Source organism: Mastigoproctus giganteus, chromosome 14 (assembly GCF_048544385.1).
Source record: "Mastigoproctus giganteus isolate SK-2022 chromosome 14, ASM4854438v1, whole genome shotgun sequence".
NCBI lineage: Eukaryota > Metazoa > Arthropoda > Arachnida > Uropygi > Thelyphonidae > Mastigoproctus > Mastigoproctus giganteus.
Genome location: NC_143588.1, coordinates 6,411,873 through 6,433,438, shown reverse-complemented (window position 1 = coordinate 6,433,438; position 21,566 = coordinate 6,411,873). Strand labels below are relative to the sequence as shown.

Sequence of the window (21,566 nt, the reverse complement as noted above, 5' to 3'; positions counted from 1 at the left end):
CTTTTTAAATTTCTTAATCTTATATGTAAAAATGTAATGACATGTAAATTCTGATGCATTAACTGTTTAGTGTTTCTATTTATATAGGTTTTGCACAGTGGAAATGTGATCCTGAGACCTTGCATTTCACTCCATCACAGCCAGAATTGTACAACTGCAGGCAACCGTGGCTTGATGAAATTGAGAAGAAGGTATTAAATGGTCAATGGTTAAATGATTTTATGCATGATTTATTTAAAATTATGTTGCTGTTATTTCAAGGTTTAATGGTACAAAGACTGCTGGGGCTATATTAAAATATGCAGATGATTTAAATATTGATGCCAATTATGATCAATTTATTCTTAACAGTATCTGTACAGTGACTCATTGAGAAATGCTCTGTGCATTTCTTCTGGATGCATTCAACATTATATCTGATTGTATAAGTTTATCAAATGTAGGAAGAAAAAAACATTAGCTACATTTATTGTTTACCCATCACCTAAAATTACCTGTAAGATAAGCATATAATGAGTTCTGTATAATAAGGAGAATGCTGCTGGGTGCTCTCTTGTGAAAATTGGACAGTCAACAATTGTTCATTCTGGACACAGAGTGAAACTTAGTAGTTGATGCACTGTGGATCATCTGATTTGAGTAGTTAGGGGTGAATGAAGTATGTCTACTTCACTGCTGTACAGTGGTTACATTGTTATGCCTATGTGATGGAATATTTGATTTCCAGAGTTGAAGGACTTGTTTAATTTTAAATAGCTTATTGAAGATTTGACCTTACCATTGCCATTGTCTTTTTATGATGAGCTGGTAATCAGTGTATGAGACCCAGAAGGATGAAATAATATTAGCTGTGTCCTATACTACCTGATAAGCCTAGCCTACTCATTCACCTTGATCTCTGCAGACCAGGAATGTAGCAGACTGTAATGATTTGGTTTCTGCTGGCAAGCATTTAGATATAGTTTAATGTTACAATTACTATTAGTAGTAGTGTCAAATAACACCAGGAAGCAAGCTTATAATATCATCAGCAAAAAAAAAAAAAAAAGCATCTCATCTGTCTATCCCCTCCTTCAACTAATAAATTTATTCAAATACCCACATCACAAGATAGCAGTTTTTTCTGGCAATCAATTAGGCTCTGGCTGAAAGCAAATTTTACACATAATCTCTCAGCCATTCTTTCTCAGTTTATATTCACATACAATTACCTCTAGGAACCTGTCATTCTCCATTACCTTGACTGTGGTTCCACCTAATTTATATATTATTCTGGGATTATTGCTGCCCACATGCAATAGTGTCTTACATTTTACCAATGTTAAACCTCAGTTGCGACCTCTCGGCCCATCTGCCCAAGTTTTAATCAAGTATGACTTGATTTCTGTCATTAACCAAACTTTTATTGTACAGAATTAGACAATAATCTTGATATGCCTTCAACACTGACATTAATAAATACTGTAAACAGCACTGAGGGACTCCACTAATAACATTAAACCAAGAAGAGCAGTACCCATTTGTAATCACCCTCTCTCTTCTGCCATTCAGTAATCCCTTTCATATCAGTAACTTTCTCTTAATGCTACACTGCTCCAATATGTATAACAATCTTTTGTGTGTAACCATATCAGAATCTTTAATGATATCAAAATATCTGATTTTAAAATCAGTTTGTATTCAGTTCCTTGTTTACATATGATTGAATATGTATAACAATCTTTTGTGTGTAACCATATCAGAAGCTTTCCTGATATCAAAATATATGATTTTAAAATCAGTTTGTATTCAGTTCCTTGATTACTGCATCATAGTATCCAATTAAATTAGGAGGCAAGATCGCCCCTTAAAAAATCCATGCTGACTGCAGCATAACTGCGCTCCTGTCTAGATGGTCATCCTATATTACTTCTTTGCAGACACTATTATTTTCCCCGGGACAAAAGTTAAGTTAACAAGTCTATAATTACTCATTCCGCCCTTTGATTTCCCTTTTGTGAACTGGGGAGACATTTGCACACCTCCAATCTATATGAACTTCCTATGAATCCAAGGAAGACTTCATAATTATAGCTAAAGGTTTGCTTACCTATTTTCTCCTTCTAATATAACTGGACAGATTCCATCAGTCCCAGACAACTTTCTTATGTGTAACTTCAACTTTTTATTCCACTTTCCACTCAGTTATTACAAAATCATTTAGCTCCCTGTTGGAATTTTATAAACTTCTGGCATCCACTTCACTAAAGAATTTCTCATATGTGAATACAGATGCAAAATTAAGTTTGTTAGCAACTTGAGTGCAATCATCAACAGTTGAACCGGTGACATCATGTGGGCCAATGCTATTCATTAGCATTAGCATTAGTAGAGGCATACGATGCAAGAAAGCAAGCTTATACAGCATCAGCCAAAAAAAAAAAACTCTCCCATTTCACCCCCCTCTTCGTTCCAAATACCTGTCCAGCTCAGCCTGAAATTTATTTAGGCTATCAACTTCCACAACAAAGGATGGAAGTCTGTTCCACCAACCAACTACCTGCTGGCTAAAGGCAAACTTCTGCACATCTATCCTACAACTGTCTTTCCTCAATTTGAATTTATGCCCTCTCAGGTGATTAATCTGAGCAAGAGGAACAATACCATCAGCATTGAGCATGCTCAACCATTCAAGGCTTTGTACACTTCAATCAGATCACCTCGAAGGTACCTAGTCTCTAGACACTGTAATTTGCAAAACATAAGCCTTTCTTTGTAACAGCAACCCTTTGTTCCATTCACTAATCTTGTTGCCCTTCTCTGTACTCATTCCAACAGCTCTACAGCCTTCTTAAAATGAGGCCTCCAGACCTGTATACAGTACTCAAGGTGTGGCTTGACCATTGCCTTATACAAGGGGGGACAATCACCTCCTTATCCCTGCTAGAAAAATTCCTGTATATCATTGACAAGACACCATGAGATACTCTTGCAGACCATCTGCACTGCTCAAAAAACTTCATATCTGCCTGCACAATTACCCCGTTGCTTTTCGTTCTCTACCACTGTCAGTGTAGTACCACAGAGTTGATACGTTACTCTGGGGTTACTGCTTCCCATATGTAGTACTTTACATTTGTCAATGTAAAACTTCATTTGCCACCTCTCAGCCCATCTGCTCAACTTTTCTAGATCCTGTTGCAGCAGCGTACTGTCATTAGTGTCATTAACCCAGCCAACCTTTGTATCGTCTGCAAACTTGGACATTAAGTTTGATATACCATCATCAATATTATTTATAAATACAGAAAACAACAATGGACCCAACATTGAACCCTGAGGTACTCCACTAATAACATTAGTCCACGAAGAGCAGTGTCCATTGATTACCACTCTGTCTTCTCCCACTCGACCATCCCTTTATCCAAACCAGCAATTTGCCTCCAATGCCTCACTGCTCGAATTTGTTCAGCAGTATTCCATGTGCAACAGTATCTAAAGCCATTCTAAGATCCAAATATATGATATCAAAGTTATTTCCTGAATCCAGTTCCTTTGCGACCACATCATAGTATCCAATCAGATTGGTCAGGCAAGACTTTCCCTTAACAAAACCGTGCTGTGTCTGAGCTATAACTGAAGTTTTGTCTAGGTGATTCTGCTTCTTTAACCAGTGCCTCCATTAATTTTCCTGAAACAGAAGTTAAACTAACAGGTCTATAATTACTTGTGGTGCCCTTTGATCCTCCTTTGTGAATTGGATTCACATTTGTACATCTCCAGTCCATGGGTGCCTCCCCTGAGTCCAAAGAAGCTCTCATAATTATGGCTAAGGGTTTGCTTACTTCCTTTGCTGCCTCCTTTAATATAACTGGAGAGATCCCATCCACCCCCGGGCGCCTCAGTAGCCAGGTGGGAAGGAGCAGTAGTGCGTAGCACATGCTTCTTGATTAGACCGGGGTTCGAGCCCATCACCACCAAATACGGAGGAAGCGGAAAGGTCAGGGAATGACCACCGCATATCCCGGAGCAATATGGCCTTAGTTGCTAATGCTCCTAAAAACCAAATAACAAACAAACCCATCCACCCCAGGTGCCTTTCTTGTGTTTATCTTCAACAATTTCTCCTCCACTTTACTCTCAGTTATTACAAAATCATCTATTTCACTGCCAGAGTTTAACTCACCTCTGGCATTCCCCTCCCTGAATAACTCATGTGTGAATGTAGATGCAAAATACTCATTTAGTTTGTTAGCCAACCAAGCAGGATCATCAAAAGTTGATCCATCAATATCCAGTGGACAATCTGATTCATCCTTTTCTTTCTAGAGTTTACATAGGTAAAGAATGCTTTGTTGTTTTTCTTTGCATCCTTTGCCAAAGATTTCTCATAATCTGCCTTTGCCTGCCTAATCTCCTTTGTGACTTGGTTACAGACCAGCTTATATCTGTCATAGGCTTCCATGTCACCCATTAATTTATATGTATCCCATCCATTTTTCTTCTCTGCCATATGTCTCATTAGTTCATCTGACATCCATTTAGGCCTAAACCTTTAACAATATTTTTTTGTTGGTATGTAAAGCCTAGTAGCCTCCAAGATAAATTCTTTGAATGCTTCCCATTTTGAATTTGCTGTTGGTAACATCATCAGTTGGTCCCACCGTATAGAATTTAAATACTGTCTCAGACCACCATAGTTGCCTTTACGAAAGCAAAAACCCTTCCCTTTACCTTTGATGGTAGTTACCTCTGAGTAAATCCCCTTGAGTACACTGATTGCTGCCACCTAGTGGTTCCTTCACCTGCAGATTCTTAATGAATGAAGAATCACTACTGATAAGCAGATCAAGAGTATTACTCCCTCTAGTTGCCTCCCGAACATGCTGCTGTAGAAAACAATCATCCAGAAAAGCCTTGCTAGTGTGTGATTGACCAACCCACAAATTCCAGTCAATCTCTGGAAAATTAAAATCCCCCATTATAAGACTCTGATGTACTGGCCCACTATTTCCCTGTACAATTTTTTATTATGATCATCAGAGTCATTAAGCCTATAACATACTCCTACTGTCAATTTTGATTTCCCCACGCTTATGTCACACCAAACTGACTTGACACTGCACTGTCCAGCAATGTCGACTGGCTACACTTCCTTGGATTTTGTGTTTCTGAACTAATAGCATAACCCCCCTCCCTTCCTATCCTGTCTGTCCTTCTGTCCAGATTATACTCTCAAAATTCCAGTTCTCCATTCCATATATCTGTGTGACACCACATCTCTGATATCCCAACAGTATCTGCCTTTGATGGTTTGACCAACACCTCAAATTAATCAAATTTATTTACCAAACTCCTATCATTGGTGTACACGCAAGTATACATGCACCTGTTCCTATTCTTAGTTACCCTAACACAACCCAGTGTTTCCTTGTACCGCAATGACTCCCAGCAGTCTCTGAAATCCCCTGCATCTTGTTTTCCAGGCTGCTGCTGATTCCAATAGAAGGAGTGCAAGAATCACTTTCACCTCTTCCAGCGGCTACTGTTAATCTATTTGTCTGTGTATCCCCCCCCCAAGCTAGCAGTTTTCCGACCCACCTTACACTGCCTCGATAGCATCAGGAAATATTCTTGCATTCTTTCTATTTAAGTGTATCCCATCCCTATAGAAGCAGTCTCTCCTGTTAACAAGAGAATAATATACAGTATAGCTAACAAACTAATATACAGGTAGCTAACAAACTAAATCAATATTTTGCATCTACATTCACACATGAGGAGTTATTCAGGAAGGGGAATGCCATAGATGAAGTAAACACTGGCAGTGAGCTAGATGATCTTGTAATAATTGAGAGTAAAGTGGAGAAGAAATTGTTGAAGATAAATACAAGAAAGGCACTTGGGGTGGATGGGATCTATCCAGTTATATTAAATGAGGTAGCAAAGGAAGTAAGCAATCCATTAGCCATAATTATGAGAGCTTCCTTGGACTCAGGGGAGGTACACACAGACTGGAGATGTGCAAATGTAACCCCAATTCACAAAGGAGGATCAAAGGCTGACACAAATAATTATAGACCTGTGAGTTTAACTTCTGTTCCAGGAAAATTAATAATTAATGGAAGCACTGGTTAAAGAAGCACTGCAGGATCATCTTGTCAAGAATTCAGTTGTAGCTCAGTTATAGACAGAGCATGGTTTTGTTAAGGGAAGGTCTTGCCTGACCAATTTGATTGGATACTATGATGTAGTCACAAAAGAATTGGATGTAGGGAATAACTTTGATATTATATATTTGGATCTTAGAAAGGCTTTTGATACTGTTGCACATGGAAGACTGATGCACAAATTGGAGCAGTGTGGCATTGGTGGCAAATTGTTGCTAAGGGTAAAGGGATGGTTGAGTGGCAGAAGACAGAGAGTGGTAATTAATGGACACTGATCATCGTGGACTAATGTTATTAGTGGAGTCCCTCAGGGTTCAGTGTTGGTCCATTGTTGTTTTCTGTATTTATAAATAATATTGATGATGGTATATCAAGCTTAATGTCCAAGTTTGCAGACGATACAAAGGTTGGCAGGGTTGTTAAGGACGCTACTGACAGTATGCTGCTACAACGGGGTCTGGAAAGGTTGAGCAGATGGGCTGAGAGGTGGCAAATGAAGTTTATCATTGACAAATGTAAAGTACTACATATGGGAAACAGCAACCCCAGAGCAACATATCAACTCTGTGGTACTACACTGACAGTGGTAGAGAATGAAAAGGTCCTGGGGGTAATTGTGCAGGCAGATATGAAGTTCTCTGAACAGTGCATACAGGCTGCAAGAGTAGCTCACGGTGTCTTATCAATGATATACAGGAATTTTTCTAGCAGGGATAGGGAGGTGAATATTCCCTTGTATAAGGCAATGGTCAGGCTGCACCTTGAGTACTGTATACAGGTCTGGAGGCCTCATTTCAAGAAGGATGTAGAGCTGCTGGAACGAGTACAGAGAAGGGCAACAAGGTAAATGAACGGAACCCTTCGTTCCGTTCACTAACTCGTACGAAGAAAGGCTTAAGTTTTGCAAATTACAGTGTCTGGAGACTAGGCACCGGCGTGGTGATCTGATAGAGGTGTACAAAGCCTGGAATGGTTTGAGCATGCTCAATGCTGATGGGATACTGCCTCTTGCTCAGAATCACCTGAGAGGGCATTAATTCAAATTTAGGAAAGACAGATGTAGGATAGATGTGCGGAAATTTGCCTTTAGCCAGCGGGTAGTTGGTTGGTGGAACAGACTTCCATCACTTGTTGTGGAAGTTGATAGCCTAAATAAATTTAAGGCTCAGCTGGACAGGTATTTCGAATGAACGGAGGGGTGAAGTGGAAGGGGTTTTTTTTTTTTTTTTTTTTTGGCTGATGCTGCATAAGCTTGCTTTCTTACATCATATGCCTCTACTAATGCTAATGCTATTCTTTCAATTGCCGAACACCAATACCTTTTCTTTCTATATCATAGAATAGCTATTCTGTAGCTTCGATTTTAATGTTTGTCTTTAGTGACTGTGCCAGATCTAAACATTTTTTTTGATTTTTAATATGTACTGCACTTGTTTCATGCTTATCTAAAAAGGCGCCTCTGTAGCCAGGTGGGAAGGAGCAGCAGTGTATAACACACGCTTCTTGATTAGACCGGGGTTCGAGCCTGTCACCACCAAATACGGAGGATGCGGAAAGGTCAGGAAATGACCACCGCATATCCCGGAGCAATATGGCCTTAGTTGCTAATGCTCCTAAAAACCAAATAACAAACAAACAAACAAACAAGCTTATCTAAAATAGTAGATAATTTTCTCCAAATTACTGAATCCAAATTGATTACTTAGTTGGTTTTTATAATCGCCAAATATCTTCCAGCAAAAGCAAAATACAGAATTTCACAATAAAGAATAAAGTAACGTTTGATCTTTTTCTCCATTTTTTTCAGAATTTTCATATAATAAACATCTGAAAATTTTCTTTGACTTTAATCGGAAGGATATTCTCTATTTTTAATTTGAATTGGATAATTTTGAATCAAATAATCGCGTTTCATTGTCAGATTTTCTGGACAATTACCTGGATCAGTTGATAATGATATATTTGAGTCAATATTTATTAAGTGTAATTATAAGGGGAAATTTAAAAAAAATATATTTCTAAATAGAAAATACACATTTGACTCATACAAGTCGTCCGACTTGTATGTGCCAAAAAATTTGTCCAACCTTCTGAACTGCCGCCCGTAAGCAATGTTTACCTTGCCTACTCACTTGTGGCGGCCCTGCCTATACTCGCATGTCCACACACATCCATAATTGGTCTATCCAAAATGCATCCTGATCAACAGGTACAAAAATTTACTAACTTATTCATAAAGGCTGCTGATAACACATTTAGAAAGAAAAAGGCCCATTGAAATGCAGTCCCCCTGGTAGTGCCCTGAACTGGAGAACCTCTGACAAAGGGTATGTCAGGCTAGAAAGCATTTTCAAAGATCGAGGTCTGGCTGGCCTCCAGCAGAGGTAAATGCCCGAAGGGAAACATATTGCTCCCTGAGAAATACATACGCAAGTGTTTCAAATTTGAACACCTCTGTGATATTTTTTTAAAGCACATTTCTGGAGGTCACCACCATAAAACAATAAAAGCAATTTTCGGTTTATTAGGCTTTTTTATTTGTACAATTTGTTGTACAGTGTATAAATGGGTAATAAACTCGATCTTATTGCATTTGCAATAATACCGATAGCTGGAATTCAGTGTGTTTTTACATTATTATGCTGAAATGTGTTTTCCCTTCACTGAAAATTTCAATCATATAAAAAACATTAAATAAACTTCATAAACTTTTTACATCTCTGTATATCACTTGCACACATCGTGTTAGTTCCAGTTTATGCCTGCCCGTATGCTTTACATAGATACTATTATATTTTTTTTGTTTTCGTATTTTTTTTTATGTATTATTTGTAACCTCATAACTGTGGGGACTCGGATATGGAGAGCCCTTTTATGTACCAATTTACTACGGAAACTATATCAGTGAATAACAGAGTGACGATGAGTATGCTGGTAGGTTGAATGATTGCTGGGCATAAATGTAGATATGCATGTGAGTATGACAGAAGGTATGTTTAAGTGCATGAATGTACGTTTTGATGTAGATTTATGTGTCTATGTCGATATGTATAACTGTATGTTTTTATTTACCCTTTTATTGTATATGTAGCTGTGTATGCACACTGGTTTATTGTATGTAACTGTGTGTGTGTATGCACGGTTGTTTATTATATGTAAATGTGCGTGTGCATGCATAGTTGTATACGTGTGTGCACGCATGGTTCCTTATTGTGTGTGGTTGCTTGTTTGTATGCATGTCTGTGTGTGCATGCATGTCTGCACGTGTGTGCATGTATGTATATACAAATTGAATGTATGTTCAGGTATCTATGTATGAATATGCATGTTTGTATGCAAATTGTAAGTATTTGTAAAAGAATAAGGGAAGTTTACCTCAATATGATATTAGCAAATTGTATGTGCATGTGGGTATGTATGTAAATTGTATATATATGTGGGCTCGTATGTATGTAAGATTCGTATGTATACATGTGTGCCTCTATGTACTCTGCATGCACTGTGCATATATGCACGTTTGTGTGTTTGTTTGAATGTATGGGTGTTTGTATGTATGCGGGTCTGTGTATGTGTTGCACGCAGATATGCATGTTGTGCATTTAGGTATGCATGTTGTTGTTATTTTCGTTTTTAGGAGCATTAGCAACTAAGGCCATATTGCTCCGGGGATATGCGGTGGTCATTCCCTGACCTTTCCGCATCCTCTGTATTTGTTGGGCACAGGCTCAAACCCCAGTCTAATCAAGAAGCGTGTGCTACGCACTGCTGTCCTGGCTACGGAGGTGCCCTAGGTACGCATGTATGTATGTTCTTTATTATGTATGAGTGTACAGGCAACCCCATATAACATGGTACTTCTACAACATGGTTTCGCTCTAACATGATTGATAAATTGCAGAAATCCTCGCACAACACTGTACTTATATAACACGGTTTCGCTCTAACAAGGTTAGAGAATTTCAGTAAATCTCGCATAACAGGATGCTTTTGTGCGGGAGAACCCTGCTCTTACATTGTATGTAATTTTTCAACGTTTCCACTCTTTTTGAATCCCTGCTGTTGAGTTGCTAGTCAAAAAAAATATTGAGACATATCTGTATTTTATTTTGTTGGGAAATCCCCATGTTACATTCTGTGCTATTGAACTTGTGGAAAAATCTAGATTTTAAAGTTTTATTACTATTGGATAGCACACATCAGGCCATCCAAAAGATTTAAGTCATCCAAACATTGAAGTTTCGTTCCTACCACCACAGTTGTATTATATTAATACAACTTCTTTCATTCAGCCATTAGATCAAGGCATTATATCCACCTCAAACTCATTCCATCAGAAAATCGTTATAACGGATTTTTGAAAAAATTGATTCCAAATATATTGAAGTAATGGAGCCATGGAAACATTTCCCAATTGTGGACTGTATCAGAACCATAGCTTTATTGCTGAAAGAAGTAAAACCGTCAATGTTAAATGTGAGTGGAAAAGTAAACCAGCAGAAAAGGGAATCAGTGCGGTAGTAGAACTTGCTACATTGGTAGGAGGGGGAAGGTTTTGATGATATGACTACTGAAGCCCTCATGGGTAGCACAGCTGATGGAATTGCCCTCCCTCCTTCCCACACTGGGTGGAAAAGACCTGAGTTCGAATCCCATTGATGACAGGAGGAATTTTTATGGGTGTTTTTCACAATGTGGCTGAGTTAGTTGGGCTCAGGTGAGGGTAGCATGGTTTTTCTTCTGGAATCTCGGGTTTTTCATCCAGCAAAACAGAAAATCGACCTCAAGACACACGCAATTTATAGCCAGTATACACAAAGTAACATGGCCTTAGTCACCTATACTCCTAAAAAAATTAAAAAAAGATATGATTACTGAAGACATTCAAGGATTACTGGTAGAAAAAGAGGCTGGCGAAGCAGATTTGGTGGAAATGGCATTGGAGGTAAAGCCAAATCAATTCAGAAGATGATAGCTCAGATAAATTCTAAACTTCCAAATTTTACACTAAAAAGCATACGGGAAGGCATAATGGTAGCCGAGCAATTAGAATCTTATTTTTTGAATGCTGATTTTTGAATGAAAGGCACCCAAAGTTCAAAAGGCAGCTTGAAAAAATGCTTAGTTCCATATGATGAAATTCACAAAGATTTATAAAGTGAACAAACCCAGATAATTGATTTTTTAAAGAGAGTAGAAGATACACGAAATCTAGAATGGTATATTTTTGTTAGTTTTGTTAATGAAATAGTGCTTTTGTTAGCTTTTGGAACGCAACTCCCCTTTTTGTACTTTTTCTCCTGTATAGCACAATCGTTATACGAGGATTACCTGTGTGTGCGTGCGCATTAGTAGATGTATATATATGCACATCAGCTTGATGCTAGTTTTAAATTTGTATAGTTCGCTGGGTGGGAAATAACTTCACCTGGAAAAAAAAATTATAAAGCATGTGTGCGATGACTGAATGAGGATGTCCAATGTATGAGAACTGTTGTACCCTGAATAACAATAAGTATGCTAAAAAAAAAAAAAAAGTGTTAAATTTCCTGGGTCAAGCTGCACAAACGTGAATGAAAGCAGTGGTCACCTGTGTAAACTATGTGGTGGCTAAGTGAATGTTTTGTGATTTGAGATAAAAAAAGTGCTTGTCTTGATAGTTATCCTCATTTAGGTGACACCTGCGTCCATCTGAGTGTGTGAAGATGGATAAAACAAGGTAAATGAGTGAGCGAATGAGTATTCTGTACTGTTAGTAACCAATCTGTCTCTAAATAAGTATATATAAAATAAAATAAAAAAGTGTGTAATTGTGTAACTGTTAGTATGATAGCTGTATACTTGAGAGGAATAAATGATTTGTGTGTGTTGTTCTGGAAGGTCCCCTCCCAAATCAGACTGCAGTAGGGACAACCTGCTTGGGAAACCCCCCCCCTTCTCTGCTGATGTCATGTGCTTTTATTGTGGCATGGTGTGGGATATGCTGACACTGGCTATAGCTGGTCTGGTAGGTGTGGGAATACACACAGAAAACCACTGCTCTCAGTGTGATCTCCCACATAGGGCAACCTGGGCCTATGCTTTTAATCTCCTGGGGCCAGTCCCCTTTCCCACTCCTCCCTGTTTCCATCTCTAGTAGGCTCCCTTCTGTGTGGCCTGCCCTTATTTAACTATATTCTGACCCACCTTCACTTTCTTTACTCACTCCTTCCAAATTTTTTTTTTTTTGTCTCTGTTGGGAAGCTCAGGTGACCCCAGCAGAGGCCAGCCAAAGTATAATGGGCAGCCTGGCTCACCTCCCAGCGGTGGTGGTGGACAACATAGGGTCCCACTCTGACACAAACCAGACATTACACTTTTTCTGTCTTTTACAGAGGTTTTGTACTTCTTCACAAATTACCATGGCACAGATGTGGGAAACCACCAGTGGCACCTTCCACAAAACACTATGTGACCATATCCATAATTGGTATGGTACATACCCTTGACTCTTTTGTATATTGTACGGCTTGCATCTCTGATTGAGAAGAAGCTTTACAATTAGAATAGATAGATAGCTATTCCTTGTTGGGGTAGTCATACTGGGCACAGTGGCCACAGGTTGATTCCTGCTAGTTACAAGTGTTCGAAGTATGCCCAAATTGCAGAGCCCGTAACAGTTAGGAACCAGGACATGTTTCCTAAAATGATGGCTTTCCCAGACAACAAATACCTTCTCCTCTTGGCTGATCACCTGCCAAGCTCTAGGGGATAGTCTCACTATCCAGTTAACTTCTGTTTCTGAATTGGTCTTAGTGCTATATTTCGGAATAAGATCTGAGTCAATGTCTTCCTCTGCCCTATACAAGCTGAGATTCTTATAATATAGTTTCTCTTTTGAGTTCTGAGGATGTGATTTTCTTGTCCAAGTGAAAAAATATAATAGAGGGCCTCTGCATTTGGGAGTTTTTGCCTTTAGTTCTATGTGAGGGTTCTGCAGGATCGAAAGAACTTCTTTCCTGGTGTCTATCTCGATGATAAGACAAGGTGTCCTCGTCTTTCTGATGCTTTTTAATTTCTTCATTTGGTCTTTTAAGTTGATGGTGAGGACCTCCTTGACAGAATCACTGGGCTCTAGTTTTACATCCCCAGTGGGCTTGACAAGGATGATGTGTGAGTCAGAAGATCTTTTAGCTGACATCTTGGTTTGGCTTCTCTGCTCTTGGGGTGCAGGAGCAGAAGCAGCTAGGCCATTCATCAGTGTCTCAGCAAAACAATGGGGCATTGTGGCATTTTGCTTTCCTGTTCTTGTAGAAGAATATCTAACTTGGCAGATAATCTTTCATTGTCCAAGATTATCTGCAAAGATTGTTTCATTCAATAGAGAGTATAGTATAACCTTCACCTTCATCGTACGAAGGTCTTATACTATACTCTCTATTTTGGACCAAATTTCTATTATATCTGTTCGAATAGCAGCAGAAATCCTATTTGTCTGCTTGGCCATGTATTTTTCTAAAGCCTCCCGAAGTTTTAGGAATTGATCTATAGGTGATCCTTGCAGTGGTTCTTTCTCCTCAGCCTCATCAGAATCCAGTTTGCCCGAAAATCCTCTTATTGGCTCCTCTGGAATGTCCCTAAGAGGGGGAACTCAGTACCCAATTTATGCACAGGTCTTCTAGTCATCCATCTATTCTGTGGTGTTTTAAACTCCCTTGGGGGTTAACAAACTCACAAGGTGTGTATTCACTCCTACAATGCTGTAGGAGTGAATACACATTCATCCTGTGTATTTGCTGTTGTTGAAACGGTCCTTACTCATAAGTTCTATGTCAGAGTCCAACATTACTAAGGTGATGTCCAGTTGTAGCCAAAAATCTGGAAAAACAAGATTTTCAGGTTGTACAAAAGGTATTGCACAGTAAGAAACTTTACCTGGCTGTGATGTATGCTATATAACAATATAGGTGCCTCCGTGGGCAGGAGCAGCAGTACATAGCACACACTTCTTGATTAGACCTGGGTTCGAGCCCGTGACCACTAAATACGGAGGATGCGGAAAGGTCAGGGAATGACCACCGCATATCCCTGGAGCAATATGGCCTTAGTTGCTAATGCTCCTAAAAACCAAACAACAACAACATAACAATATAAAATACAAGTGTGGCCAAGTGCAATATACACTTGTCAAAACACAAAAATATTGCACTAGAGACATCAGAGTTTGTTTAAATGTATTTTGGGACCTCTCTGTATTGAATAGCTGGCAACTTGTGAAAAAGCTCAATCAGGTGAGCTACGTATACTGGAGAGATAGCGGTTTAAGGGATTAAAAAGTGCTAGGAGGGCATCTAGAGAAACTTTACCTTCAGTACGGCCTTTTTCTCATGTGGCAGTCAAATACTGTACTTATTTGTTATAGGAAAAATATTCTAATATTTACCTGGTGGAAACTTCCATGTGGAGTGAACATCTTATTCAGCTCTTCATTAGAAGTCTTATGATACTAATTACTAAGCATTACGAAGAATAATACCCAAACTGTAAGTGAAAAATGCAGAGCTTAAAAATTTGTGGCCGCACATACAGATGCTCTATCCCAATGTGTCTGACTTAGTAGCATAGTGTTTTGGGTTGGGGCACCCAATTGCACCATCATTTCTCGTGTGAAGTAAACAGAATTCTGTCAATGCCAGAAGTGGGTGTAGTGTGTTGTTTTGTGTTTGAGTAGTGTTTGGTTCCGTTGTTCTGACTTTTGGCCACAGGGCTGCTAATGGAACTCTACATTGCCTGCCACTACCACCACTAGGAGGTAAGCCAGGCAACCCATGGTTATCTGGCTGGTCTCTGAGACCAGATCGCCTGAACTTCCTGACAGAGGCCAAGTTAAAAAAAAAAAAAAAAAAAAAGCAAGTGAGGGAGATAGGAGTAGAGTAGGAGTGACAGTGGGGGAATGAAGAAAGAAACATCCTCCGGTAGAGGGAGAAGGGGAAAGGGTGAAGTAATTGGGGAACCCATGGGTTGCAGAAACCACCCAACCCCGGGAGGAAATGTTTAGATTGGACTTGCAGGAAGTTTTATTTTAGCCAGCGAGTTATAAATTACTGGAATAAGTTGCCTACATGGGTAGTGGTAGAGGCTGACAGTTTGGGGAAATTCAAAGGTCATCTGGATAGTACCTTCGTGTGAGGGAAGCGCATAGGATGATAGGTTTAATTTCCTTTTTTTTATTAATTATTATTATTTATTTATTATTTTTTATCATTGTTTTATTCGGGTTTTTTTTTTTTTTTTTTTGGCTGGTGCAGCATAAGCCATAGGCTTTCTTGCACCATGCGGCCATTACTAATACTAACCCAGGGAAAGAGAAAGAATGCAGGACGAGGAGCCTGTGATATGAAATGCTGTTTTGCAGTCAGCAAGGGTGCCAAGGTCCTGTCCCACATCAAGTATTCAGGGGGCAACTCTAGAAGGTACTACCCCAGGAGGAGTTTGCAGTTTAATTCTACCCTGAAAGGGTTTGCAAATTATCCTGTCCCGGAAGGGAAAGTGGAAAATCCTACTTGGTAAGAATAGTGCCTGAGAGGATCCGCTCCTCAAGATGACAAACCCATACTCCAGCAGAGGTCACATCTATACAGTTTTAGGAGGAAGAGTTGTGACAGTAGGTGATCATGTTCTAAAGAGGACCTATTCATGGGGTGCTTCTTCGCTGTATCATCCATCTCAGCTGGAATGTTGATTGTGCAAATTTAGTAAGGTAAAGGTAACCTCATCCTGGAGGTAGAGGTGTTCCTGGTGTTGGAGATTAGCTTAGATTTTGGTCATGAGTAATCCTGAAGTCATTATAAAAGAGACAGGTGTACATAACATGCTCTTAAGTTTCAGGTTCTCTACAATTGCAGTGAGGATTATGCTCTATCCCCAAGCCGACAAGGTTACTTGAAGTCTTAAAACCTAGAAGGAGGCTTTGGGCAGGTGAAGGTAACAGAGGGAAGAACAAGCTTGGTTATAGCACCTTTGGTAGTATTGGTCTAGGAGCCTTGCCAGATTCCAAGGAGTTTGTCAGTAATACTGCTGCCACCTTAGGATCATTTGCCAGGTCAAGATGGAAGTCAAGGATCTCTGTTCATATTCCTTTATTTAATTGTGGAAGAGACCTCTCTTAATCAACTCAAGGTAGAGGGGCATGAATTTATGTAGGACTTGATGGGCTGGCATACTCACATTATTACAGGCCCTGGTAACTGTGAGGAGCATGGCTCTTTGGATAGAATCAAGCTTTGTCTTATGTCAGATGGGTGGCTCTTGTGTGCAACAGTGAAGCTTGTAACAAACAATGGGAAAGAAAATGGAGGCGTATATTAACGCCGGAGCTCTATGTTTAAGACCTCAATCTGCCCTACAAATTCTGGTCTGGGCGCCTCCATAGCCAGGTGGGAAGGAGCAGCAGTGCGTAGCACATGCTTCTTGATTAGACCGGGGTTCGAGCCCGTCACCACCAAATATGGAGTATGCGGAAAGGTCAAGGAATGACCACCGCATATCCCGGAGCAATATGGCCTTAGTTGCTAATGCTCCTAAAAACCAAATAATAACAATAACAAATTCTGGTGATCATTGCCATGTATTTCCTGATTTTGGTTGAAATGTAATCAAGGTGGGGGAAAGAATGTGAGTTTCATGTCAAGTATGATGCCAAGATATTTTATCTCTAGGTCGAGTCTGATGGGTTTGTTGCCAATCTTGATTGTAGGAGGTCTGGTTAATTGGTGAGATCCTTAAGCAAGATTGGCTTGGTTTTCTCACCAGATATGAGAAGCCTGTGGGTTGCTGTCCAAGTTTGCAGTTTTGTGAGGAATAGGTTTGCCCTGTCCTCGCAAGGCCCTTGAGTTGGCTTGAGCTAACAGCTCAACATGACTCACAAGTGGGGATGCTCTTTCCCAAGACAAGGATTCATACTCACCATCCAAGACCAGGTAATCAACACTAGAGGCTATAGAGAATAAATAAACCAAAGGGCCTGGAGTGTCAGATGACACATGTACATGATGCTACCTGGCCTCAGAAATGATCCTGAGTACACTCGTAGACACAACCAAGTAGTCAGGATAATACATCAGAAGAAGCAAGGAAATATCAGTTGAAATAAAAAAGTGCACTGTATTACAAGTATAAACTCCAGGCAGTTCTAGAGATCCCAACCGACAAGCTGTGCTCGGACCGTGCCATAATAAAGGACAAGACAATCCTGCACAACAGACTGAATATGACCCTTGTCGATAAGAAGGAAAAGGCTATCTATCTGATTGGCACAGTGATGCCCAACACTGGCAATCTCCAGAAAACCCACGAGGAAAAGATCAGGAAGTACACAAACCTAAGGCAGGAGATCAAAGAGATGTGGCATATGCAACAAGTAATGACCATCCCGATCATCGTCTCAACCACCAGTATGGTGCCAAAGACCCTACATAACAGCCTAACATCAAATAGGTCTCCCAGAGAACACCTACAAGGAACTCCAAAAAGTTGCAATCCTGAACAACTGTAGGATAGTCAGAGTTCCTCGACCACCAGTAACGCCAGACATAACAACCACCCTGTGCCCTTGGTAGCAGTACCCATCATGGGGGTGTACCCCCCTAATCAGGGAGAATAATATAAGAGCAATAATAATAATAAGGATAAGAGTAATCTATGATCCTTAAGGAGTATGTTAGCAAAAATTAGAATAAGAATAATAATAAGTCCAAGTCTTAGCACTGGAGACCCCCTGCCTGATCTTCATTGTAGAAAAGAGTCTTTCTATAATTGAAATTGAATGCAGGTAATGCATATGAATTTTGATTTTGCCACTAAGCAATTAAAAAAAAATGAAACTGTAAAATGAAAAAAATTAACAAACAAACAAACAAAAAAAATTGATATGATAGAATTCTTGGAGGCTAACATTTTAAGTAATTTCTTATTACTTTGGGAAACAACAAAGAAGCATATTATTATTATTAGTAGTAGTAGTAGCCGTATAGTGCAAGGAAGCCTGAGGCTTATGCTGCATCAGCCAAAAAAGAATTTCTAAGTTGCCCTGAGAGAGTGAATCAGTCAGAAGTAGAAGGGAATCACCAAGAAAGAGAAGAATGATGATATCCAGCTCAGGAACCTGGGTGTGCCAAGCCCATGCTCACCATATATGAGCCACTGTGGTATAGATGAAAATAGGATGTTATTTCAGCAGCTTTGTTTCTGTGAAACTCAGGTAATTTCCACCTGTCATTTTTAAGGATTTTGATCATTTTTAGCATATAGGTTTTTCCACTCTTCTATCTTATGGTTTACCTTTCTAGTTTTTGAAAGGTAAACCATAAAAAGTTGACTAGCAGTTGGGTAGTCAATTTTCTTTTTTCAACATACACTGAAGGCTAGATGGCTGTCAGTGTTCCAACATGAACTTATGTTGGAATTTTCCAGGGTGCAATTCTTTCACCCATTGTTTTGCAAATGTATGTTAATGAAATTCTAACTTTCACCAGAAGTGCTATTTATAGTTTTGCCTATGATATTACACGCATTCCACTTTTTATGGTTTACCTTTCTGTAATAAATCCTGCTTTGTGTAAATGGAATTTACAGTACTAGGTCCGTAATCTTTTTGTGATTATATGTACACAGAGCCATTTTATCCATTAGGTACAATAGACACAGTGCTTAAGGCCTTAAGTGCTTACGAGCTTTTCAAGGGCATATTTAAATGTTTTGACCTGAAAAAAAATTTGCTGACTCTAAAATAGGAAAAGGAAACTGAAAAATTAAAATTAATAGCTTTTTTATTAAATATTTACAGAAACTTAGATATGTCAACTCTTAGTAAACTTCTAAATAAAAAAAAAAATGTTTCAGTGAAATGTTTATACCCTAAATAAAATTAAAACTTACCAAAACTCAAACTTTGCAATTCTTTTTTTTTTAGCAAAATCTCATATTGTCTTCAGATGTCATTTCTTTCATTATATCATTTTCAATTGAAAGTATGTCCTGTGGTTGATCAAAGACAGTTCTTTATGCATTTGAGTTTTGAAATAGTATGCTTTCCTTCTGAACTTGCTCCCACAATGGAAAGATGTATTCTGAAAGCAATATTTACATTTGGAAAACTTGTAGCCAGCTTATCCTATATTTGTGCACTGATCGTTTTGGCCACAGGTTTCTTGTCTGCATACATTTGCAGACAAGAAACTGCAAATGTATGCAGACATTTGCATCAATAAAATGCATCAAAAATGCATCAATAAATGCATCTTTGAGATCTGAAGAAGATATTTCAATTAATACCCTTATTTTCAGAAACCCCTTCATCACTGGACATAGATCTGTTGAGAAGGCAGTGTGTATGCTGCTTGCCATTTACTCAACTCAGTTATTAGTTTGTCCATAATAGGAAATTATTAGTTTGTAGAATTTGGCACCCAGGCTTAAACTCGGATCAGTATTATCCATTACTACTTTGAAAAATCGATTTCTCATTCATTTGCATTGTGTATATTCCTTATAGTTGGATGGTAAGCTTTTTGCCATGGCCTTTTACATATAACTTATAATATATAAGCACATCATTTGAAAACATCAAATTTGTTGTGTATATCACAAAAATGTGCTAAGTTCATATAAATCCATAATGGTATGCAACTCAACACCAGTCTCCTGTAGGACTTTATTGACAATATCAATATTTTGCAGAAAATCTTTCCAAATGCATGTCAGTGCTGTCTCAAAATGATCAAGCTTTCTAATTAGTGATCTTGCTTCATGAACAACTTCTTTCAAAATAGTTCACATAAAGAGCTCTGATAGCATTGCTTGGTGCTGACCATCTGTCTCATAAACTTTGTACAATACAGGCACTCCTCAACTTATGTACTTAATTATTTATTTATTTTTTCATGTATGTAAGTGCGTTTTGTGCATAAATCCAAGGCGCCTCCGTAGCCTGGTGGGCAGGAGCAGCAGTGCGTAGCACACACTTCTTGATTAGACCGGGGTTCGAACCCATGACCACCAAACACGGAGGATGCAGAAAGGTCAGGGAATGACCACCGCATATCCCGGGGAGCAATATGGCCTTAGTTGCTAATGCTCCTAAAAACCAAATAACAACAACAACATAAATCCAACTCCGGTTTTATAGATACAGGTGACCCCCTGCTTAATGCTGATAATTCGTTCCGGAAAAACAGAGTGCTAAGTAAATCCGTGCTAAGCTAGTGCCACATTCCTCTAAGGTAACATATGTATTTGCAAGTTGCGGTCAGTGTCATAGGATATTCCCTAATTGATAATAAACGGTAGTGACAAGATGCACAGATATCAGTCAAAATATTTAATATTCAAATATTTGTACATATAAAATATTCTGCATTACATTCGTATATAATTATGTGGTAACTACTTATCTATCAAAATTAAACTTAAAATTCATTCCAATTAAAATCGTGAATTTAATTGATTTTAATTAATTTAATTTAATTGAAGAATTTAATCGTGAAAAACGTGTCGATTTTGGGTTGTACTTTGGCCCTCTTCCTGGTAAACTAAAAGGGGTTTTAATTTTAAATCCCCCTCAGTGTTTCCGCCCAACAATAAAATCAACCGATCCTTCGCCGCTTCGAGACCTGGCATATTTTTTCTTCTTTCAATATGAAACTTCTTTTAGGCATTCGGTTCCAAAAATGGCCTGCTTCATCTATGTTAAAAACTTGTTGAGAAGTATAACACAATACCCCTCTTCAATAATTTTAACAAGTTGTTTTTTTGAAAGTTTCGGCTCCTTGATCTGCACTAACAGCTTCTCCCTGGATTTTAAATCTGTTCAACCAGCCCTTACTAGTTTAAATGGTTCCACATTTTTTTGTTTTTTTAGATGAATTTTCTTCAGATCATCATATAGCCTAATCTCTCTCTCTCTCTCTCTCTCTCTCTCTCTCTCTCTCTCTTTTGCCATGCCTCTCTATGCCAAACACGATCGAAAGCCTTTGAGATGTCAAGAGCAACTACTTGTGTTTCATCGAACTTTTCCATTGAATTAGTCCATAAATGGATAACATAAGCCAGAATATCACCAGTAAATCAACACTGACAGAATCCATACTGGCGATCGTTGATCAGACGGAAGGTTTCTAGGTAGTTTAAGAGTTGGCGGTTAATGGATTTCACAATTACTTTAGAAAGAGTAGAAGTAATTGCAATGGGACGATAATTGGATGGGAGGGATTCGTCACCCTTTTTAGGAACTAGCTGGATATGAGCAAATTTCCAAGCAGAAGGAAAAACACCTTTGGAATAAGAAAGTGAAAGGAGGCAAAGAATAGGAGTAAGTTCAGGGGCGCAGATTTTGAGAACAAGTGGAGAAATACCATCGGGACTTGGAGCTTTCTTAGCATCAAG

At 38.9% G+C, this 21,566-nt stretch overlaps 1 protein-coding gene across 1 annotated transcript in view; it reads left to right on the top strand.

Annotated features, from left to right (window-relative positions):
- The window catches only part of LOC150074959 (adhesion G protein-coupled receptor L1-like), a 267,365-nt gene that overhangs the window by 42,807 nt on the left and 202,992 nt on the right, over positions 1–21,566 (top strand). Inside the window, exon 4 of the mRNA XM_090389003.1 lies at positions 88–191. Within this exon, the coding sequence (XP_090245129.1) occupies positions 88–191 (104 nt within the window). The remainder of the gene's footprint in view (positions 1–87; positions 192–21,566) is intronic.